Source organism: Scyliorhinus canicula, chromosome 18 (genome assembly GCF_902713615.1).
Source record: "Scyliorhinus canicula chromosome 18, sScyCan1.1, whole genome shotgun sequence".
NCBI classification, from domain to species: domain Eukaryota; kingdom Metazoa; phylum Chordata; class Chondrichthyes; order Carcharhiniformes; family Scyliorhinidae; genus Scyliorhinus; species Scyliorhinus canicula.
In genome coordinates this window covers 120,018,426-120,043,455 of record NC_052163.1, presented here as the reverse complement: position 1 = coordinate 120,043,455, position 25,030 = coordinate 120,018,426, and the positions used below count along the sequence as shown (strand labels likewise).

The 25,030-nt window shown below is 46.3% G+C and overlaps 1 protein-coding gene across 1 annotated transcript in view; it reads left to right on the top strand.

The window, feature by feature from the left end:
* rgmd (RGM domain family, member D) overlaps positions 1-25,030 on the top strand; it is a 103,541-nt gene that overhangs the window by 55,086 nt on the left and 23,425 nt on the right. The window contains exon 2 of the mRNA XM_038777690.1: positions 4,326-4,366. Coding sequence (XP_038633618.1) covers positions 4,338-4,366 — 29 coding nt within the window. The 5' untranslated portion in view covers positions 4,326-4,337. The remainder of the gene's footprint in view (positions 1-4,325; positions 4,367-25,030) is intronic.

Here is a 25,030-nt window from a genome sequence, read left to right as displayed (position 1 = left end):
TGCTGTTTGGCCTTTCACATCTTTTGTTCTCTCTAGGGACTGCCATTAGCACTCTGGAATGATAATAATAACAATCTTTATTAGTGTCACAAGTAGGCTTACATTAACATTGCAATAAAGTTACTGTGAAAATCCCCCAGTCGCCACACTCCGCGCCTGTTCAGGTACACAGAGGGAGAATTCAGAATGTCCAATTTACCTCACAAGCACGTCGTTTGGGACTTGTGGGAGGAAACCGGAGCACCCGTAGGAAATCCACGCCGACACGGGGAGAATGTGCGGACTCCGCACAGACGGTGACCCAAGTTGGGAATCGAACCCGGGTCCCTGGCGTTGTGAAGCAACAGTGCTAACCACTGTGCTACAGTGCCACACAAGGATTCTGCCTGGGATTCTGGCCGGGATCCTGCCCACCCAAACCCAGACACAATTTCATGCTTGGGTGAGCAGTGCCTTAGTGGGAATCTCCCCCCGACCCCCCCCCCCCCCCCCCCTTCACCTATAAAGCCTCTTAAGTGGTCACTTAATGGACTTATATCGCCCAGCCTCAATTTTTAGGCAAGTGGGATAGGGTGCAGGTAGTGTGGGAAACTGACACAGAACAATTTCCCCATCTTGATTGGAGAGGTTGGGGGAGGCGGGTGCCTCTGAAGGCCCCCTCAATGTTGGCACCCCCCCCCCCCAGGACATTGGAACTCTGGGATTCCTCCCCTCCCCAGCCTACCCCACAATGCCCCCGCCTCCCAGGGTGACTCCTACCTTCCATCCCTTGGGCCACCAGTACTTACCTTTTCAACGGTCCCGGGACCTAGTTCCAGGCAGAGTGTTGCAGTATCGCTTCTGGCCACTGCAACTTCCAAGGGCAGACAGAGGTCTCGAACACTGCCAATCAACACTCAGGTGAGCGTTAAATGGCAGTTGAAGAGCTGGTGATTGTGCGGTGCATGCCGACTTTTAGGGTGGCTAGCGCCAATTGCGGATCATCCTTAAAATCCTACCCATCAGGGCAGCACGGTGGCACAGTGGTTAGCATTGCTGCCTACGTTGCTGAGGACCTGGGTTCGAATCCCGGCCCTGGGTCACTGTCTGTGTGGAGTTTGCACATTCTCCCCGTGTCTGTGTGGGTTTCACCCCCACAACCCAAAGATGTGCAGGATAGGTAGATTGGCAACTCTAAATTGCCCCTTAATTGGAAAAAATAATTGGGTACTCTAAATTTTAAAAAAAAATCCTACCTATCGAGTCAGAAAATGATTACAGAACAGAAGAAGGCCACTTGGCCCATTGTATCTATGCTGGCAAAGGCAACTCAGGTGGTTCCACACTCCTGCTTTATGCATAATCCTGCAAATCTTTCCTCTTCAGATAATAATCCAATTCTCTTTCGAAGGCCACGATTGAACCTGCCTGCACCTCATTCTCAGGCAGTGCCTTCTAGATTGTAACCACTTGCTGCATACATTTTTTTCCCTCCTGCCATCTTTGTTTTTTTTCCCCCTAATCAACTTAAATGGTTGTCGACCCTTCTGCAAATGAGGACAGATTCTCCCCATGTCCTTTGCCTGGACCCCCTCATGATCTTGGACACCTCTATCAGGTCTTCTCCCAAACCTCTCTTCGCCAAGGAAAACAACCCCAGCTTCTCTGATCTATCCACGCAACTGCGCAGCACAACATACTGAGGGACTGCTGCACTGTCAGAAGTGCAGTTTTTCAGGTGAGATGTTGAACCGGGGGAAGAATGAAAGACTTGTTTCCTTGAGAGGGAGCTGGAAGCTGAATAGTGCGTTGGTGAGAGGCATCCCGGCCTAGAGCTGGATTTTCCACCCCCTCCCACCCTTTTGTCTCCTTCTCAAGAAAATACTTCCTTTACTTGCTGAAGTCAAAATGTAAACTATAGCTGTAACTGATTTCTCCTGCAATATGCAGCAACGGTCTTGTTATATAAAGCGTCAGGTTACACAATGGGTTAGTATAGCAAAGAGCTACTTTAGAATGCGAAAGATGTGTGGAATGCTAGCTCCTGCACACACCTGCATGGACCACGGAGCCTGGGATGAGGTGAGAAGAATAAATAGGCAAGGACAAGGGATTAGTGACGTCTTTTGTTAAGACTATTTTTTTGTATTGAAGGTGAGAATGTGGGCTTTAGAAAAACAGGACAAAATATCTTGTATTCCTGGGCATACCACCCAGAGGGTGTCCCAATCTGTTGCCCAGTGGGATGAGTGTGACTGTTGAGCTCTTAAGGATTGTAAAATGTTGAGGGATGAATGCGTCATCTTTTTATTTTAACTCAGAAGCCTAGGTGAAGGACCAAGGCCCATCATGCAACTCTCCACCAAGATCAATGCTGGGCTGAAACATCAGCCAAGAGCGGAATGCGATTTAAACCCCCACCCTACTCCCTCATACAGATATGATATTGCTCCGGCCAACAGAGCCAGGAAGACTCTCTGTCCCTCCCGTAAAGCTATTTGTTCTACTTTCTGTGTCTCTTTTAACAACTCAACCTCAAAAAAACAGGAAATTCATGAGAAAATCCACAGCCACCCTTACTTGCAGACGTTGAGTGTGTTGATCCACCAGCTTCTTGGTGGCTATGCTTGCTCTATTTCCATTTTCAACCGGTGGGCATTGCCCATCAGACACCAAGAAAGAACGCAATTGTTAAGAGCAATAGCAGGCCAACTATCTCCTGTGTCACCGGAATAAGGTAAATTAAGTAGCTTATTGTTCTAAATGCAGACCTTTGGGCAATGTCCATTTTCAATGGGCTTTTTGACCGTACAAGTACCTTATTTATTCAGAAGGGCAGCTCCATTTAGGGCTTCACAAAATGCTTTACAGCTAAAGTGTAGTCACTGTTCTAATGCAGGGAGACACGCCAGCCATTTTCACGCCAAACACAATCACCAGAGTCCACTGTAGCAAAGATGTTCCAGCGATACAGAATTTGACCAGGGTAATGGTAAGATCTTTACTTGCTTGACTTCAAATAGTACAATGAAATGTTTTTGCCCCAAGACCAATTTCAAACCTATCTCGGTGAATGAAATAATTTGAACTCCACAGAAACACCACGCGTGCAATAGAGAGGGAGAAAGAAATGTGGGCGTCGCTAACCAGGCCACCATTTTAATTGCCCATCCCTAATTGCCCTTGAGCAGCGCGTCACACGCTGCCTTTTTCAACAGCTGCAGTCCATCTGGAGTAGTAGGTACACCCACAATGCTGTCAGGGACATCGTTCTAGAATGTTGACTCAGTGACGTTGAAGGAATAGTGCTAAAGTTCCAAGTCAGGATGGTGTGTGGATTGGCATGGAACTTGCAGGTGGTGGTGTTCCTAGGCATCTGCTGCCCTTGTCCTTCTAGGTGGTAGCTGTCTCAGATCATGGGAATGTGCTGTTAAAGGAGCCTGGGTGAGTTGTAAATGGTACACATGGCTGCCGCTGTGCATCGGTGGGAGAGGGAATGAATATTTGAGGCGGTGGATGGGGTGCCAATCAAGCAGGCTGCTTTATCCTGAATAGTTTTGAGTTTCTTGAGTGTTTTTGAAGCTGCATTTATCCAGACAAATGGAGGATATTCTGTAACAACCTTTACTTGTGCCTTATAGATGGTGGATAGGCTTTGGGGAGACAGTAGTTTCCCATCACAGAATTCCCAGCCTCTGATCTACTTTTGTAGCCACAGTATTGATATGACTAATCCAATTAAGTTTCTGGTAAATGGTAACCCCCAGGAGGTTGTTAGGGAGGAATTCAGTGATGGTAATGCCATTGAATGCCAAGAAAAGATGGTTGGACACTCTCTTGTTCGAGATAGTCATCGCCTGGCACTTGTTTGTTGCGAATGTTACTGTCACTTATCAGCCCAAGTCTGATTGTTGTTCAGGTCTTGCTGCATATGGGCACAGACTGTTTCAGTATCTGAGGAGTCAGAAATGGTGCTGAACATTGTGCCATCATCAACAAACATCCCCACGTCTGACCTTATGATGGAAGGAAGGTTATTGATGAAGCAGCGAAAGGTGGTTAGGCCTAGGACACTACCCTGAGGAACTCCTACAGAGATCATTGATCATAGAATTTACAGTGCAGAAGGCAGCCATTCGGCCCATCGATATGTCCTGGGACTGAGATGATTGACCTCCAACAACCAAAACCATCTTCCTTTGTGTTAGGTGTGACTCCAACCAGTGAAGAGTTTCCCCCCTGATTCCCATTGACTCGTTTTTTGGGAGGGTTAAACCACATGTCAAGTTGCCTAAGAGTAAAATGCAATGAGTTGTCACTGAAGCATTTCTCTCTTTTACTTTCAGGTGGTGAGGAACATGTCGAGACCCTGGACCTGCTCGGTGCAGTAAGTTTGTTTTGACTCCTCCAGAGTTCTGCTTCACTTGGGTGTCAAGAGGAGGCATTGGGGATAAAGTAGCCACAGAGGGTGGGGGGGGGGGGGGGGGGGGGGGGGGGGGGGGGTAATGGGGGAGGGATAGTGACATTAACATGACAAAGCAGAAAAGCACACCCACACACTGACATACACTCACTCCATGCATACATTCATACCACCCATACACTTGCATTCTCTCGACACACACACACATATTAAACAAACGCACTCATGAGAGTACAGGAGCATTATTATTTTATTACTGGATTCGGAATGAGAGGCTCGGGTTAATGATCCAGAGGCAGTAGTTTACCATGGAGCTGGGAATTTAAATTCAATTAATTAAATAAATTTGGAATAAACCGCGAGCATTAGTAATAGTGACCATACAACAACCAGGATCATCATTTAGAAAATACTTTATTGAAGCATTTGTATTTTTCACAGTTTAACACAATATCATTTCTTAAACAACCGTGCGGGTTGGCACACGCAAAACAGTTACAAAACAAAAAACGGGAAATAATGTTCCCTGCTACCGCTGCCCTACCCCCTAATTACCCATATACGAAGTTCCCTGTCCTTACCTAACATTGCCATGCCTCCTGTTTCCCTCCCCCACCCCCTCTCCCACCCCCACACCCCCCTCCCCTTACTGCTAACGTTCAATTTTCCTTGAAGAAATCAATGAACAGCAGCCATCTCTGGACGAACCCCTGAATTGATCCTCTCAAAGCGAAATTGATTTTTTTTCAGACTGAGACACCCTGCCATGTCGCTGGCCCACACTCCTGGCTTCGGGGGCTCCGAGTCCCTCCATCCCAGCAAAATCCGTCTCCGGGCCACCAGGGAAGAGAAGGCCAGGACATCGGCCTCCCTGCCCCCCTTTGCCCCCGGCTCTTCCGATACCCCAAATACTGCCAGTTCTGGACTCGGAGTCACCCTCCCTTCCAGGACTTCTGACATAACGTCCGCAAATCCCTGCCAGAATCCCCTCAATTTCGGACATGCCCAGAACATGTGTACCTGGTTGGCCGGGCTACCCCCACACCGCCCACAGCTATCCTCCACCTCCTCAAAGAACCTGCTCATCCGGGCTACCGTCATGTGGGCCCTGTGGACCACCTTGAACTGGAAAGGATCGTCATTTAGGATCGACACCTTGTGTCATTTAAGAAGGAAACTTGCCAACTTTACCGGGACTGGTCTGCATGTGATTCCAGTCCTACAGCAAATAGGTTGATTCTTAACTGTCTTCTGAAATGGCCTTAGCGGCCATTCAGCGAGGTGACTGCCCTTGACATTAAGATAGCAGTTGACAAGGCAGCAGGGTGGCGCAGTGGGTTAGCCCTGCTGCCTCACGGCGGCGAGGTCCCAGGTTTGATCCCGGCTCTGGGTCACTGTCTGTGTGGAGTTTGCACATTCTCCCCGTGTTTGCGTGGGTTTTGCCCTCACAACCCAAAGATGTGCAGGATAGGTGGATTGGCCATGCTAAATTGCTCCTTAATTGGAAAAAATGAATTGGGTACTCTAAATTAAAAAAAACAATTTAAAAAAAAGATAACAGTTGACACCTAGTATGGCTTCAAGAAGCCGTAACAAAACCTTTTAAAAAAAATTCTAAATTCAAAGTGCCCAATTCATTTTTTTTCCAATTAAGGGGCAATTTTAGCGTGGCCAATCCACCTACCCTGCACATCTTTGGGTTGTGGGGGTGAGACCCCCGCAGACACGGGGAAAACGTAATAATTCTACCCGGACGGTGACTCAGGGCTGGGATCAAACCTGGATCCAGGATCGAACCGGGGTCCTCGGTGCAGTGAGGCAGCAGTGCTAACCATTGTGCCACCTTGTTGCCCAAGCCCTAGCAAAACTGAAGTCAATGGGAATCAGGGGGGAAACTCTCCACTGGTTGGAATCTTACCTAACACAACGGAAGATAGTTGGGGTGGTTTGAGGTCAATCATCTCAGTCCTGGGATATCACTGCAGGAGTTCCTCAGGGTCTTATCCAGGCCACATATCATGCAGCAATATTCTTGACGTGGAAATGAATAAAACAGAAAATCTTGCATTTATATAGTGTCCTTAATGACCTCAGAACATCCCAAAGCGCATGACAGCCAATAAAGTACTTTTGACGAATAGAGTCACTCTTGTAATATAGGGAACAGACTGTGCACAGCAAGCTCCAATGGGTAGCCAGATATTCTGTTTTAGATGTTGTTGAGAGGATATTGGCCAGGACACCAGGAGAACTCTGCTGCTCTTTGTTGAACATGGAACCTTAGGACATCCAGTGAGGGGGCAGACAGGGCCTCAGTTTAACATCACATCCAAATGATGGCACCTCCAACAGTGCGGCACTCCCTCAGTATTGCACTGGGAGCATCATCCTACATCTTTGTGCTCAGGCTTCAGCCGCTGGTTTGGGGGCCTTGGCTTTCCACCTCCAAAAATACGACTGCTGTCAAATAAGCCTCAACTGACACCAAAAGTATGTCGGAAACTTACTTCCCAGGCAATTCCCAAGGAGGTCGGCATGTCAGGGCTTCCATCCATTGGGTCCAAACGCACATCTTGGGTTATGTGTCCGGTTTCCGACAATCCGGGACTGGACAGCCTTTCCTCCATCGACTCTGTCACAACCGTTCACCCTCTGGAAACCTATACTGGGTCACCGCTTAAACCCTCTGTTCCAAGGAGAATAATCCTAACTTTACCGGCCTCTCCTCATATCCGAAATCCCTCATCCCTCATATCACCCTGGCAGGCCTCCTGTCTATCCTTTCTAAAACATTTACATTTTCCTGCATCTTTCCTGCCTGTTACCCTCCCACCCATTTAAATAACACCCTCCCCCCCCCCCCCCCCCCCCCCCCACTCCCCCCGCCCATCTCCAAATTCCCCTCGGAATATGCAACCAACAAACGTTACTCAATAAGATGAGACAAAATGAAAATGAGAAACAAAGCTGTGCGATGAAGCAAATGTCCCACACAAGTGGAAGATTAATAAGAGGGACGATGGATAACGGTGATAGGAGGTTGGATAATGGAAGTTCCAATGCGATTAGAAAAAAACATTGCACAATCTTCCCTGCACCTGTTTATTTTAACAATCACTTCCTTATTAAATTTCGAAAAAGGCCGATTTCCTGCGAGGTGCTTCCATATGGCTGCATCCTGAGATCTCGTTATGCAGTGGAGAGCGCGTAACACGGCATTATCAATGATTGACTGCTCCTTTCGTTTTTCTTGTGTTTCTCGGTGCTTGGAAACAACTTTCCACCCCCTGTGTGGTTTTTTTTTTGACTGACTAAAGATGTTAGTCTCTCCTTTTATTTTTACAGTCAATTGCTGGGTTCACTGGACTTTCCTGCCAAGACCAACCCAGTCTTCCACAGCAAGCCCCCCTCTTGCTGAACCTCTGGTGGTTCTATCTGGTTCTATATGGTGCGGCACTTTAAAGAGTGGAAGGGACAAACTTACAATAAGACATAGGAGCAGAGGTATGGACACTCGGCCCATTGATTCTGCTCCGCCATTCAATGAGACCTGACAATGCTCAACTCTACTTTGCTGCCTTATCGCCGTAACCCTGGATTCCCTTGCTGATTAAAAACCGGTCTGTGCCAGCCTTGAACTTAATGACCCAGCCTCTACAGCTCTCTGCGGTACAGAACCCCGCTAAGGAAAGCAAATCCTCCTCATCTCTGTTTTAAATGGGTGACCACTTACTCTGAGATGATGCCCTCTGGTCCTAGACTCACCCACAAGAGAAAGCAACCTTTCAGCATCTACCCTGTCAAGCCCCCTGAGAATCCGATATGTCTCAATAAGGTCACCCCCCATTCTTCTAAACTCCAATGGGTACAGGCCCAAAATACTCAACCTCTTCTCATTACAAAATCCCTCCATACTCGGGATCAGCAACAATATCCCCTTGATGTCTCAGTCAGCCACATAGAGATGAGGCTGTATCTTTCTATTCCCTTATCTTATTTGTCAACTTTTCTAATCTGGATCTAAGTTGTCAACCATTTCAAACTGATAGCAAGTCCAACCCTCTAACCACGCTCCAAGTGAAGACGTTTCTTCTTATTTTTCTACTGGATTTATTAATAATGATCTTGGATTCATGGTCCCTGGAATCTCCCACAAGTGTAAACGTTCTTTTTTCACCTATGCTGCCCATTATATTTATACATTTAACGGCCCTTATCAGATTTCCTAAAAGACTTATCTTTCCTAAAAAAAGAAGCCCCATCCTGTAGAATCTTTTCCAATATCTGTAATCATAGATTCATTGAAGCTTACAGCACAGAAGGAGGCCAATCGGCCTATCAAGCCGATGCAATGTATTTAGTCCCACATGCCTGCCCGTCTTTCCATTACTCTGTGAGGTCCTCATTCACAAATTTCTGTCCAACGCCCTTTTAGAATTATTGATGGAATCACTTTCTACCACCTTTTCAGATCGAACGTCCCAGATCATGACAACGTTTTGAATTGAAATAAGACACATACACTTTTTACACCACTAGCTGCTGTCCAGTGTGAATGTCAGTGAATGAGTGAATAGACTTGGCGGTACGGTGGGTAGGTGGTGAGGCAAGTGGGTAGGTTGGCAGGTGGGAGAGGTGGAGGATGGGTGCCGTGGTAGTGAGGTAGATAGGTAGGTAGGTAGGTGGATGCGGAGGTAGGTGGGTGAGTGAGTAGGTGGTTTCGAGAGTAGTCGGGACAGGTTGGGAGGGATAGTTGGGTCAGGGGCTAGTCAGATTGGGTCGGGGGTAGTAAAGTGGTCAGGAGTCAGCATGGTTGGGAGGTGTTTGGGTTGGAATGTTGGTCAAGGGTAGTCAGGAGATCTTCAGGGGAATTTTGGAGGGAGGTCATGAGAGGTAGTTGGGGGGCAGCACGGTGGCGCAGTGGGTTAGCCCTGTTGCCTCACAGCGCCAAGGTCCCAGGTTCGATCCCGGCTTTGGGTCACTGTCCGTGTGGAGTTTGCACATTCTCCCCGTGTTTGCGTGGGTTTCGCCCCCACAACACAAAGATGTGCAGGGGAGGTGGATTGGCCATGCTAAATTGCCCCTTAATTGGAAAAAATGAATTGGGTACTCTAAATTTTAAAAAAAATGAGAGGTAGCTGGGTGCTTTGAAGGCAAAGTTGGGAGGTCAGTGTGAGTGATTAGAGGGATCAGTTCTGTAGTTACCCAAAAGTTAGACTAGGATTATTCTGTGTAACATGTCCTGGATAACCATTTAGGTAAGTAAGTCAGAACTTTTCAAAGTCTCCGACTCTAACTCAGTGTCGGACACAGTTGTGGAGGGTCCAGGGGCCAAGGTAGTTGCCCCTCGGAAGCTTCCCAGGCAATTCCCAAGCAAACCGGCATGTCAGGACATGCACTGGCCCTCAATGCACATCTTGAATCATATGTCCGGTCTCTGACAATCCGGAGACTGGAAGAATTTCCTCCATTGACCCACAATATTTCACAATCTCAAAACCTACACTGGGTCACCTCTTAAACCCTGTGTTCCGATGAGAATAGGCCTAACCTTTCCAACCTCTCCTCACAACTGAGGTCCCTCATCCCTCCTATACCCCCGGCAAACCTTCATCCTTTCGAAAACCTTTGCTCTTCCCAAATCCTTCCCACCCGCAAACTTCCCGCTCCATTAAATGCCCCCTCTCACCAAACTCACCTCGGAGTTGAACATTAAACTCAACCCAGAGATCCACCTCACAACTAGCTTCCCCCACACCCCTTTGCATTGGAACAGGAGTATACTCCCTGCCATTTACAATTCCTGCCTTTATGTACAGAGTATAAAACAATTTGCACTAAGCGATAACATGGGAGATTTGCTAGATTGATTAATAAATTCAACAAAGCTTATAATAACTTTTCATTTAAAACGCCTCCACTTGTGGATTGGAGGGAGAGGGTGTTAATGACAGTCCTCCCCTGGTCAAAAGGTTAGACCGGGGGTTCTGAATGTGAAGTCGAAGGTTTTCCTGACGTGGAGAGGAGGAACTCTCTGTGAGGAACATCTGGGGCTGAGGACAAACTAAATTGTATTTGTTCCACTTGGGTTGGCCCATTCCTGGAACCCCTGTCTCTTTGGTTACATCCAGGCAGAAGTGAGCCTCTGCCTGACACCCTTAATTGTGAACCCACCTTGTGCTGATAAGCTGTGTGACATGGCATAGTCTGTCAAGTGCACAGTACAGGAATTGTACCGCTTTTATTATTAGGAAAGTTCAAGGTAAGTTCAAGGCTGGCTGATGCAATGAAGGCATAAAAGTCCCAGCTGAGAGACTACAGAAAATTTCCGTCTTTTTTTTGGACCTGAATTCAGATTCCGGAATACTGGCATCCGGAAATATCCCAATACCACTCAGATGTCCATGGGTAGTGGGTAAGGCTCAGAGAAGGAGGGCTGTGGTGCTACATCTAAGACCCAGCTGACAGCAGAACATTCCCAAAGTGACTCCTTACATTCCTAACAAGAGAGGCTGTTGTCAAAGAATTGTAGGATAAATAGCATTGGAGGCGGCCATGCAGCCCATCATGCCTGAGTCACTTCTTTAAAAGATCTATGCTATTGGTCCCACGATCCTACCCTAAGCCCTGCAAAATGTTCCCTTCAAGTGTTTACCCAACCCCTTTTTGAAAGTTATGTTTGCATGGTGTCATGTGAGAGTACCTTTTAAGAAATGAGGGTTTATTGATCAGTTGTACTGGGTGTACCTTTAAGAAATTGGTGTTGCCGGGCAGCACGGTGGCACAGTGGGTTAGCCCTGCTGCCTCACGGCGCCGTGGTCCCAGGTTCAATCCCAACTCTGGGTCACTGTCCGTGTGGAGTTTGCACATTCTCCCCGTGTTTGCGTGGGTTTCGCCCCCACAACCCAAAGATGTGCAGGCTAGGTGGATTGGTCATGCTAAATTGCCCCTTAATTGGAAAAAAAATGAATTGGGTATCTAAAATTAATTTTAAAAGAAATGGGTGTTTATTAGAGAGCTGCAGTGACATCAGAGAGTGGGTGGAGCTGGGCTGTCGTTTTTTTACTTTCTTTGCTTTACTTTCGTTTTTGAGCAGGCTGCTACAGAGTGAGTTTTTAGTTTTGTTTTCAGAGAGAAGAGCTGCAGTGAAAGCCAGCAGATGTGCATGGATCTCTCTGCAAACTAAAGACTGTCTCCAAATCAATTGGGTGATTTCAAAGGGATGACTGCTCTCAATAGTGAATTTAAACCTGATCTTTGTGTTAAAAAGGGTCTTCTATCTTCCGGATGTTGTTTGGGAATTTATTAAGTGTTATCTATAGAGTACTGTATTCTTTGGGGATTTATTGGTGTTGATAGTTGTTAAGATGTTTACTGTGGGTTTAAAAAGTGTTAAACATTGTTTTAATTTAAAAGTACTGTAAAGCTCTGTTGCACAATAACTGTGCAGTGGACCGTGTGCTCCCCATACCACAATCTATTAAAAGTTGTGGGTCAGGTGAACTCCATGATACACTTTGGGGTTCTCTAAACTCTGGCCCGTAACAATGGTACAGATGTTTGTTATACATGCACAAACGTTTGGAAATAGGTACACGAAATGAAAATTGCTTATTGTCACGAGTAGGCTTCAAATGAAGTTACTGTGAAAAGCCCCTAGTAGCCACATTCCGGCGCCTGTTCGGGGAGGCTGTTATGGGAATCGAACCGTGCTGCTGGCCTGCCTTGATCTGCTTTCAAAGCCAACGATTTAGCCCAGTGAGCTAAACATTGTCGCTGGACTAATAATCCAGAGACCCAGGGTAATGATCTGGGGACCTGGGTTTGAATCCCAGGTGGTGGAATTTAAACTCAATAAAATATCTGGAATTAAAAGTCTAACGATGACCATGAAACCGTTGTCGATTGCTGTAAAAACCCATCTGGTTCACTAATGTTCTTTAGGGAAGGAAATCTGCCATCCTTACCCAGTCTGGCCTATATGTGACTCCAGACCCACAGCAATGTGGTTGACTCTTAAATGCTCTCTGAAATGGCCCAGCAAGCCATTCAGTTGTATTCAACCGCAACAAAAACACAAAAAAAAGGAATGAAATCAGACAGACCACCTGGCATTGGCCCAGGCATGGAAACGGCAACGGCAAACCCAGTCCCGTCAACCCTGAAAAGTCCTCCTTACTAACATCTCAGGGCTTGTGCCAAAGTTGGGAGAGCTGTCTCAGAGACTAGTCAAGCAATAGCCTGACATAGTTGTACTCACAGAATCATTCCTTACAGCCAATGTCCCAGACACCACGATCACCTTTCCTGGATATGTCCTGTCTCACCGGCAAGACAGGTCCCGTATTGGTGGCAGCATAATGGTAGGCTGGAGGGAGTTGCCCTGGGAGTCGTCAACATTGTCTTTGGACCCCATAAAGTCTCATGGCTTGAGATGAAATATGGGCAAGGGAACCTCCTGTTCATAGAATCATGGAATTTACAATGCAGAAGGAGGCCATTTGGCCCATCGAGTCTACACCAGCCCTTGGAAAGAGCACCCTACTTAAGCCCATACCTCCACCCTATCCCCGTAACCCAGTAACCCCACCTAACCTTTTTCAACATTATGGGCAATTCAGCACGCCAATCCACCTAATCTGCATATCTTTGGACTGTGGGAGGAAACTGGAGCACCCGGAGGAAACCCACTCAGACACAGGGAGAACGTGCAGACTCCGAACAGACAGTGCATCAAGAGGGAATCGAACTTGGGACCCTGGTGCTGTGAAGCAACAGTGCTAACCACTGTGCTACCATGCCGCCCAGAAGCACTGAAGATGGCAAGTTTGCAAAATATACTCTGGGTGGGGGGAGGACTTCAATGTCCATCACCAAGAGTGGTTCGGTAGCACCACTACGGACCGAGCTGACCGGGTCCTAAAGGACATAGCTGCTAGACTGGGACTGCAGCAGGGGGTGAGGGAACCAACAAGAGGGAAAAACATACTTGACCTCACCCTCACCAACCTGCCTGCTGCAGATACGTCTGCCCATGACAGTATTGGTAGAAGTGACCACCGCATAGTCCTTGTGGAGACAAAGTCCCATCTTCACATTGAGAATACTCTCCATTGTGTTGTGTGGCACTACCACCGTGCAAAATGGGATAGAATTCAAGCATATCCAGCAACTTAAGACTGAGCATCCATGAGGCGTGTGGGCCATCAGCAGCAGCAGAATTGTACTCAACCACAATCTGCAACCTCATGGCCTGGCATATCCCCCACTGTACCATTACCACCAAGCCAGGGGATCAACCCTGGTTCAATGAAGAGTGCAGGAGAGCATGCCAGGAGCAACACCACGCATACCTAAAAATGAGGTGTCAACCTGGTGAAGCTACAACACAGGACTACTTGTGTGCCAAACAGCATAAGCAGCAAGTAATAGACAGAGCTAAGTGATTCCACAATTAACGCATCAGATCTAAGCTCGGCAGTCCTGCCATATCCAGCGCTGAATGATGGTGAACAATTAAACAACTCCCTGAAGGAGAAGGTTCCACAAATATTCCCATCCTCAATGATGGAGGAGCCCAGCATATCTGTACAAAAGGTAAGCATTCGCAACAATATTCAGCCAGAAGTGCCGAGTGGATATCCATTTTGGTGTCCTCTGGAGATCCTCAGCAACACAGATGTCAGTCTTCAGCTAATACGATTCACTCCATGTGATATCAAGAAACAGCTGAAGGCACTGGATACTGCAAAGGCTCTGGGCCCTGACAATATTCCAGCAATAGTACTGAAGAGTTGTGCTCCAGAACTTGCTGCACCCCTAGCCAAAATGTTTCAGTACAGCTAGAAGACTGGCATCTACCTGGCAATGTGGAAAATTGCCTACTTGTGTCCTGTACACAAGAAACAGGACAAACCCAACCCAACCAATTACCGCCCTATCGATTTACTCTCCAACATGAGCAAAGTAATGGAAGGAGTCAGCAACAGTGCTATCAAGTGGTAATTACTCAGCAATAACCTGCTCACGGACGCTCAGTTTCGATTCCTCCAGGGTCACTCAGTGCCTGACCTCATTACAGCCTTAGTTCAAATATGGACCAAATAACTGAATGCCAGCGGTGAGGTGAGGTGAGAGTGACTGCCCTTGACATCAAGGCAGCATTTGATTGAGTATGCATCAAGGAGCCCTGGCTAAGCTGGAGTCAATGGGGATCAGGGGGAAACCTCTCCGCTGGTTGTTGTCATACCTGGCACAAAGGAAGATGGTTTTGATGATTGGAGGCCAATCATCTCAGCTCCAGAAATTCTCTGCAGGAGTTCCTCAGGGTAGTATCCGAGGCCAAACCATCTTCAGCTGCTTCATCAATGACCTCGCTTCCATCATAAGGTCAGAAGTGGGGATGTTTGCGGATGTCTGCACAATGTTCAGCACCATTCACAACTCCTCAGATAACAAAGCAGTCCATATCCAAATGCAGCCAGACCTGGACAATATCCAGGCTTGGGCTGACAAGTGGCAAGTTACATTCGTGCCACAATTGCCAGGCAATGACCATTTCCTACAAGAGAGGATCTAACCATCGCCCCTTGACATTCAATGGCATTACCATCGCTGAGCCCCCTACAATCAACATTCTGGGTGCCATACAAAAGGCTGCTAAATAAGATAAGAGCCCATAGTGTTAGGGACAGGGTACTAGCACAGACAGAGGATTGGCTGACTGGCAGAAGGCAGAGAGTGGGGATAAAGTGGTCCTTTTCAGGGTGGAAGTCGGTGACTAGTGGTGTGCCTCAGGGGTTTGTGCTGGGACCACAACTTTTCACAATATACATTAATGATCTGGAAGAAGGAACTGAGGACACTGTTGCTCAGTTTGCAGATGATACAGAGATATGTAGAGAGACAGGTTGTGTTGAGGAAGCAACGGGGCTGCAGAAGGGCCTGGACAGACTAGGAGAGTGGACAAACAAGTGGCAGATGGAATACAATGTAGTAAAGTGTGAGGTTATGCACTTTCGTAGGAAGAATAAAGGCAAATGCTCTTTTCTAAATGGGTTAAGGCGTTGGAAATCAGAAGCACAAAGGAACTTAGGAGTCCAAGTTCAGGATTCTCTTAAGGCTAACGTGGTTTCAGTCAGCAGTTAGGAAGGCAATGTTAGCATTCATGTCGAGAGGGCTAGAATACAAGAGCAGGGATGTACTGTTGAGACTGCATAAGGCTCTGGTCAGACCCCATTTGGAATATTGTGAGCAGTTTTGGGCCCCATATCTAAGGAAGAATGTGCTGGCCTTGGAAAGGATCCAGAGGAGGTTCACAAGAATGATCCCCGGAATGAAGGACTTGCCATTTAAGGAGTGTTTGAGGACTCTGGGTCTGTACTCGATGGAGTTGAAGGGGTGGTGGACGTGGAGAGGATGTTTCTACTAGGAGGAGAAACTAGAGTCCGAGGGCACAGTCTAAGACTGAAGGGACGATCCTTTAAAACAGAGATGAGAAGGAATTTCTTCAGCCAGAGGGTGGTGAAGCTGTGGAACTCTTTGCCGCAGAAGGCTGTGGAGACCAAATCACTGAGTATCTTTGCCACAGAGAAGGATAGGTTCTTGATTAATAAGGGGATCAGAGGTTATCGGGGGAAGACAGGAGAATGGGGATGAGAAACATATCAGTCATAATTCAATGGCAGAGCAGACTCGATGGGCGGAATGGTCTAACTCTGCTCCTATGTCTTGTGGCCTGACGGTCTTATGGTTCCCATTGATCACAAAATGAACTGGACTAGCCATATTAATACTGTGGCTACCAGAGCAGGTCAAAGGCTAGGAAACCTACGGCGAGTAACTCATCTCCTGACCCCCTCAAAGCCAGTCCACCACCTACAAGTCACAAGTCAGGGGTGTAATGAAACACTCTCCACTTGTCTGTATGAGTGCAGCTCCAGCAACACTCAAGAAGTCCAGGACAAAGCAGGCCATTTGATTGCCTCGCCCTTCCACAAACATTCAATTCCTCCACCACCGACGAACAGTGGCAGCCGTGTGTACCATCCACAAGATGCACTGCAGGAACTCACTAAGGTTCCTTAAGCAGCACCTTCCAAACCCACGGCCACTACCATCTAGAAGGAGAAGAGCAGCAGATACCTGGGAACCCCACCACCTGGACGTTCCCCTCCAAGTCACTCACCATCCCGACCTGGAAATGTATCGCCGTTCCTTCACTGTCGCTGGGGCAACATCCTGGAACTTCCTCCCTAACAGCACAGTGGGTGTACCTACACCTCAGGGACTCCAGTGGTTCAAGAGGCAGCTCACCACCAGCTTCTGAAGGGCAGCTAGGGATGGGCAATAAATGATGGCCTAACCAGCGACACCCACATCCCCTAAAAAATGAATTTTTGAAAAAGATGAAATAGTTACTGTTTTTAACAAAAGACTGTATGATTTTGTGTTATATTGGAGGTGAAGCCAAAGACAAACTTCCACTTTAGTGTGAACAATAAAGCTCTATTCTATTTTACTCTATTCTATTCAAACTGCTTCTACCATCCCTTCAGACAGTGCATTTTAGATCTTAACAACTCACTGTGTAAAAATCAGTTTTTATTAAATTCATGGGATGAGGGCATCGCTGGCTAGGCCAGGATTTATTGCCCATCATTAATTGCTCTTGAGAAGGTGGAGGTGAGCTGCCATCTTGAACTGCTGCAGGCCATGTGGTGTAGGTGCACCCACACTGCTGTTAGGGATGGAGCCAGTGACATTGAAGGAACGACGATACATTTGCAAGTCAGGATGGTGAGTGACTTGGTGGTGAACACCCAGGTGGTGGTGTCCCCATGTGTCTGCTGCCCTTTAAAATGGTAGCGATCGGGGGTTTGGAAGGTGCTGTCTATGGAGCTTTGGTGAGTTCCTGCAGTGCATCTTGTAGGCGGCACACACGGCTGCTACTGTGCGTTGGTGGTGAGTTTGTGGAGATGAGGAGATGAATTACTCACCACAGGATTCCTAGCCTCTGACCTGCTCACGTAGTCACAGTATTTATATGGCTCAAGATCTTCTGGTTCTTTTCCCAGTTGCTTTTATTGTGTCCCCCGGTTACCAACCATTCTGCTAGTGGAAACAATTTATGTTATTTCACGCCTTTAAAGCTCTCATGATTTTGAACTTCTTTATTAAATCTCTTCATCTTCTTTGCCACAAAACAATCCAATCTTCACTTGTCTCGCCATGCAACTGAAGTCCCACATCTCTGGTGCTCTGCCAGCAAATCCCTATTAAATTGCAACAGTCGGCGAGTTAATTGATGGATGCCAATCTCCCCAAATCGAAGTTAAACAGTCGCTTAGTTCACCTCGCGTCTGGATAGCATTCCCAGTTTCCTAAACCGTTTTCAGCTTCTCAGGTTCACCTTAACAAGAAATATTCGCTGCATATGACGAAATTTACAAAACCCATTCACTGTAAAGTGACATGCACAGACTGGCTACTCATTGTAGATCTCAGAGCAGGATAGCGTGCACAGGAAGGACATTAGAACTGACATCCACCTTCACCATTTTTTTCATAGAATTTTCATAGAATTTACAGTGCAGAAGGAGGCCATTCGGCCCATCGAGTCTGCACCGGCTCTTGGAAAGAGCACCCTACCCAAGGTCAACACCTCCACCTTATCCCCATAACCCAGTAACCCCACCCAACACTAAGGGCAATTTTGGACACTAAGGGCAATTTATCATGGCCAATCCACCTAACCTGCACATCTTTGGACTGTGGGAGGAAACCGGAGCACCCGGAGGAAACCCACGCACACACGGGGAGGATGTGCAAACTCCGCACAGACAGTGACCCAAGCTGGAATTGAACCTGGGACCCTGGAGCTGTGAAGCAATTGTGCTAACCACTATGCTACCGTGCTGCCCCTGCAATAGCTGTGTTCCCTGTGAGTTGACCCTTCCACTGAGACCACAGAATCACCCTTCAGTGTCTAAAGCATTTCAGTACAGCACTGAGGGGGTGCGTCACTGACGGAGGCGCCACCCTATCGGGTGGAACCAGCTGCTTGCCACCTCAGGTGGGCATACACGATCCCACAGCACAGTGTGAAGGGGAGCAGCTGAGATGACATTCTGGACATAGGCTATCTCTCAACCAACCACATCAAAGCTTACTAACTGGTCACTCCCTCCCTGTGGCTCAATGGAGTTTTCAAGTCTCACTTGAACGATGTGAGCTCTGTAATCCAAGCTGGCACTTTGATGCTGGACTTTTGGAGGACTGGTTTTTTTGTTGGATGATAAGGTAAACTGAGGCCCCGCCTGCCATCTCAGAAAGATCCCACGGCACTATTTTGAAGAAGGAACCGGGGAGATTGCCCCATTGTCCTGATTAATATTCTAATAATAATAATAATCTTTATTCTTGTCACAAGTAGGCACTGCAATGAAGTTACTGTGAAAATCTAATATTTTAATAATGTAATATTCTAATATGTATGCTGCAACCACCATCATTAAAAAGTTTGTCTGGTAAGTATTGCATTGCTGTTTGTGGGATTTTGCTGTGCATACATTGGCTACTACGGTTCTGGCCACACTTCAAAAGCACTTCAATGGCTCTAAAGTGCTTTGGGATGTCCTGGGGTCATGAGTGGTGCTGGACGGGCAGCACGGTGGCCTAGTGGTTAGCATAACCGCCTCACGGCGCTGAGGTCACAGGTTCGATCCCGGCTCTGGGTCACTGTCCGTGTGGAGTTTGCACGTTCTCCCCGTGTCTGCGTGGGTTTCGCCCCCACAACCCAAAAATGTGCAGAGTAGATGGATCGGCCATGCTAAATTGCCCCTTAATTGGAAAAAATAATTGGCTAATCTAAATTTATAAAAAAAAAAAAAAAAAATGAGTGGTGCTGGACAGGGTGGCATGGTAGCACAGTGGTTAGCACTGTTGTTTCACAGCAACAGGGTCCCAGGTTTAATTCCCGGCTTGGGTCACTGACAGTGCGGAGCTTGCACGTTCTCCCTGTGTCTGCGTGGGTTTCCTCTGGGTGTTCCGGTTTCCTCCCACAAGACCCAAAAGACGTGTTTGTTAGCTGAATTGGACATTTTGAATTCTCCCTCCTTGTAACAGAACAGGCGCCGGAGTGTGGTGACTAGGGCATTTTCACAGTAACTTCATTGCAGTGTTAATGTAAGCCTACTGGTGACACTAATAAAGATTATTTAAAAAAATAATTATTCACGTTCATCCTTTTGCTTATTGTTTGTGGGATCTTCCTGTGCACAAATTGATCATCACGTCTGCCAACAAAACAGTAATGGCGTGTAAAAGAAGTAATTAATTTTGCCTGAAACTCTTTTTTTCTTCAAAAAATATACTTTATTCATAAAATCTCTAATAAACATTACAGAACATTTCAGATTGTTATGACTGTACATTTCCTCCAAAGTTACATATTCACTTGACTTTCTTGCATTGAATTGGGATGACATTCCATACATTTCCCTGTTTACGTTACAATTCTTTCTTATGTATTTACATCATCATGTTTCTTTCAATACTTTTGTCCATTGGAGTGTTAATGACCCAGACTGAGGGGTTTTACATGGTTACCAACCCCTCGGTGTACATTTGTTGGAAGACCTTACACAGTGGCCTTTCCCCATTGCCCCTTGGCGGCAGCTGCCCCAAGCTTGAGTGTGTCCCTCAGCATGTAGTCCTGGACCTTGGAATGTGCCAGTCTGCAACACTCGGTCGAGGACAATTGGGACGTCATAAGGCAACGAAAGGCACTTTATGAAAGGAAAGTCCTGTTCCTCTTATAGAGATCCATTTTTATATGACACTTTTTATATGACCGGATGTCCCAGGGGTGCTTCACATGAGGAGGGAGCGAACAAGGAGTAGGAGCATAAGGAAGGTGACCCAAAGCATAGCCAAGAAGAGCAGCCTCTCCGACAGAGGGGATGAAAGAGTGCAGCACCATGGCCAAACAAAGGGTTAAAGAATTGCAAGTGACGACTTTTCGGAGGCCAGTGACATTTCTGCGTTGCTTTAGAACATCTGTGCTCCACAGCCTTCAGCAGATGGCTGTTGAGAGGTTTAAAGAGACAGTATCACTTTTGTTTGGCCGACAGTGGCTATTTGTTCCAAGCTTATAAAAACAAATCTCTGTGACAATCCCTCCCTTTAACATAATCAAACCCTTTATTTTTACGCTTGAAAAAAAAAAGGCAATTGAATATGTGAAAACTTCAATTTAATTTAGAGAGTAATTTCCATCAATCTAGTCATTTTTATTTGGGGTAAAGGGCCCAATTTTCCTCAGTGGTTGGTTTTAATATGATAACGGTAAGACGTGAGTAATCAGATGAGCAGTATGACACTGTGCCTTTAATTCATACTCCCTACTATCTAAGGGGTCAGTTCTACCATGGTTACTGATTTCAAATCAGCACCTTCAACAATAGGGATATGTGCTTCCATGATGCGCAATCTCATCTTCTTTGCTAAATGATAATGTCCGTCTCCAATATGTGGAGATGGTCGTACAGTCCAGGATTAACATGATGCACATCAGGTGCATTCCTTGATCCAACTGTGCAAGAAGCAGCAGCTTCCTTCCCCCGCACCCCCATTCCACCCCCCCCCCCCCCTCCCCCCCACACACACACACTCTGCGCTTATTAAATAAATTGTTTTCTCTTTTGTGGCTAGTTAATGACTCGTGATACAAGAGCCCATCCCCTAGGGCACTAGGTAGCGAATTGTAAATGGTGAACAATCCTTCCAACTGCAGCCCCTATAACCCCTATGCACGCTGTGTAATCCATTCCTTTTGGGAATCGAAGGAATCTGAGCAAATACTCCCGCAGACAACATTTGAATTTTTGCATCACATTTGCTGCATTCTCCTTAATGTGGGACATATTTTAACATCACAATTGTTCACTTTTATTCTGAAAAGCCTTTTCTTTCGGCAGGAGAGTTAAGTGACATTCAGATGAATCTATAATCAGCAGACCAAAGAAAACATTAATTTTGCCTTTGCAAACTGTTAGGGGATCAAGGCAGACAGTTGAATTTAAGGCATTGATCAAATGTCGAATCACTGAATAGATACGGCTTCTACTTCATCAGCACATGCATTCTTCATCTCCACGTTAACAATATTTGGGTGTCCCTCACAAATTCTGTCAGCCAACTCATTTTTGGGGGTCTTCTGTCCAAAACGCCACTGGGCACTGTTTAATAATACTAATAATCTTTATTATTGTCACAAGTAGGCTTACATTAAGACTACAAAGAAGTTACTGTTGTTATGGGCCAGGGTTTAGAGAACCCCAAAGTGTATCATGGAGGTCACCTGACCCACAACTTTTAATAGATTGTGGTATGGGGAGCGCACGGCCCACTCTACAGGTGTGGTAGAGCAGAACTGGAAAAGTATTTTTTAAAGCAAAACAATGTTTATTCTATGAACTCAAGTTAACCTTTTTAAATATAGTGAACATCTTAGCAACCATTAATTCAAATACAACCCCCAAAGAGTACAACACTAAGTAACCCTTTAAGCTTTCATTTTAATACCCATAAGACTTAAAACACCTTTTATCAGAAGCACATTAGGTTTACATTCACCACTGAAAACATTTATAATTCTGAATTCACCAAATGATCAAGAGATAGTCTTTTCATGGCAGGGAGATCAACGGTACACCTGCTCTGTCCAGCTTCAGCTCCAACACTGAAAACAAAACTAAAACACACCCTGCAGCAAACAGCCTAAAATGAAAGTAAAAAGCTGACAGACAGCCCAGCTCCACCCACACTCTGACATCACTGATAAACACTAATTTCTTAAAGATACATTTCTTAAACACCTATTTCTTAAAGGTACTCTCACATGACACTGAAAATCCCCGTGTCGCCACACTCCGGCGTCTGTTCGGGTACACAGAGGGAGAATTAGGAATGTCCAATTCGCCCAACAAGCACGTCCTTCGGGATTTGTGGGAGGAAACTGGAGCACCCGGAGGAAACCTACGCAGACACGGGGAGTGCGTGCAGACTCCGCACAGACAGTGACCCAAGCCGGAAATCGAACCTGGGACCCTGGAGCTGTGAAGCAACAGTGCCAACCACTGTGCTACCATGCACTAGTATTTAAAGGAGTGATCATGGGGTGGTAGGAACATGGGAACAGGAGAAAGCCATTCAGAACCTAAAGGCTAGTTGTCAATCATTGACATTCTAGCTGATCAGCAACCTAGCTCCACACACCTGCCTTTGCCCGACATCTCCCAATACCTTTAGATGGCAACATTCTCTTAATCACGTAAAAAAATTTACAATTGATCTTGAATCAATTCCAAACCTTTTGGGCATATAAGTGTGTCCTATGTTAATTCCTGAAAGGTTTAGACCATATCTGGTGTACGGTGAACAGTTCTGGGCACTGCCACCATAGGAAGGGTAGATCATGGTAGGAGTACAGTGTAAATTCATCAGAATTATATCAGGGCTCCAAGGGTCAAGTTATAGAACCATAGAATCCCTCAGTGCAAAAGGAAGCCATTCAGCCCATCGAGTCTGCACCAATCCTCTGAAAGAGCACCCCACCTAGGTCCACTCCCCCCGCCCTATCCCTGTAACCTCATAACCCACCTACCCTGCACATCTTTGGACTCTGAGGGGCAATTTATCATGGCCAATCCACGTGAGCTGTACAATTTTGGAATGTTGGAGGAAACCGAGGTACCCGGAGGAAACCCATGGCAGACACGAGGAGAATGTGCAAGCTCCACACAGTCACGCAAGGCTGGAACTGAACCTGGGACTCTGGCACTGTGAGGCAGCAGTGCTAACCACTGTACTACCTTGCACTAAACTAGGACTGTATTCCTGGGAAGTTACAAAGTTAAGTAATGACTTGGTCAAAGTTTTCAAACTATTTAGGGAATAATTAGGGTAGATTCCTGGTCAGCTGGAGCATTGTGTCCAGTTGTGGGAGACACACTATAGAAAGGATGTGAATACATTGGAGATAGAGCAGAAGAGATTTACAAGGATGGTTCCAGGGATGAGAAACTTCAGTTACGAGGATAGTTGGGAGAAATTGGGACTGTTCTCCCTGGAGAGAAGAAGGCTGAGAGGAGATTTCATAGAGATGTTCAAAATCATGAGGGGATTGGCAGAGTAGACAGGGAGAAACTATTGCTGCTCGCAAAACGATCAAGAACTCGAGGGCACAGATTTAAAGTAATTTACAAAGAAGCAAATGTGATGTGAGAAAAAAATATTTTCACACAGCAAGTGGTTCAAGCCTGGTATGTACTGTCAGAAGTGTGGTGGAGGCAGTTCCAATCGAGGCATTCAATAGGGCATTAGATAATTACTTGAATAGAAACAATCATAGAATTTACAATGCAGAAGGAGGCAATTCGGCCCATCGAGTCTGCACCAGCAGCCCATTAAGCCATGCCTCCACCCTATCCCCATAACCCAGTAATCCCACCTCACCTTTTTGGACACTAAGGGCAATTTAGCATGGCCAATCCACCTAACCTGCACATCTTTGGACTGTGGGAGGAAACCGGAGCACCCGGAGGAAACCTGCACAGACACGGGAAGCTGTGCTACCACTGAGCTACCATGCCACCCTAACAATGTGCAGGAAAGTGCAAGGTAATTGCACTGAGTCATGACGCTCGTTTGGCGAGCTGGCGAATACAACATGGGCCAAATGGCCTCCTTCTGCTCCGTAACAATTCTATGATCGGGAACTCTGGAGAAAATAGCCTAAATATTTGAGCCAGCATTTTCTTATACCCTCAATGGTCCATTAGACCCAGTCACATTGTGAAATGCCTTTGGACATTCTACAATGTTAACGGCGCTATGTAAATGCAACTTATTGGTGATGTCATTCCCCAGTATTCTCTGTCATGTAAGAGCACAAAACCTTTAAAGCAATGACAAAATTCTGTGCAGCATTGGCCAGAGGCATTATCGTACTGGGTTCACACATACTCCAACTGAGCAAGTTTCAAATCTTGAAGTGCAGTAAAGTAGAATATTTTCTGTTGATTCTGAGTGTGTGTGTGCTGGGGGTAAATCCAAGTAGGCAGACAATGTAACACGAATTGTGCAGGCTACATGACAACTGCTAAGGATCTGCACATTGCACATGCCAGAATCTGACCATCACTAGGCTGCCTGAGAAAAACAGGGAGACACTCCAATCATTTCAGCAGAATTGGAATCACTTTATTATTTATTTCATGGCAATATATTTTATATTTATTTCCATTGTGTGCCTTGCGTTGCCCTATCATGTATTTTCTTTTCAGTTTCTTAATGATCTGTTTGAGCTGCAGGCAGAAAAATACCTTTCACTGTACCTTGATATATGTGACAATAAACAAATCGAAATGTATCTAAAGGGGCTGCATCTCTTAGCTCCCTAAAAGATAGTCTCTCCACTGTCTGTGTGGAGTTTGCACATTCTCCCCGTGTCTGTGTGGGTTTCGCCCCCACAACCCAAAATGTGCAGAGTAGGTGGATTGGCCATGCTAAATTGCCCCTTAATTGGAAAAAATAATTGGGTAATCTAAATTTAAAAAAATGATA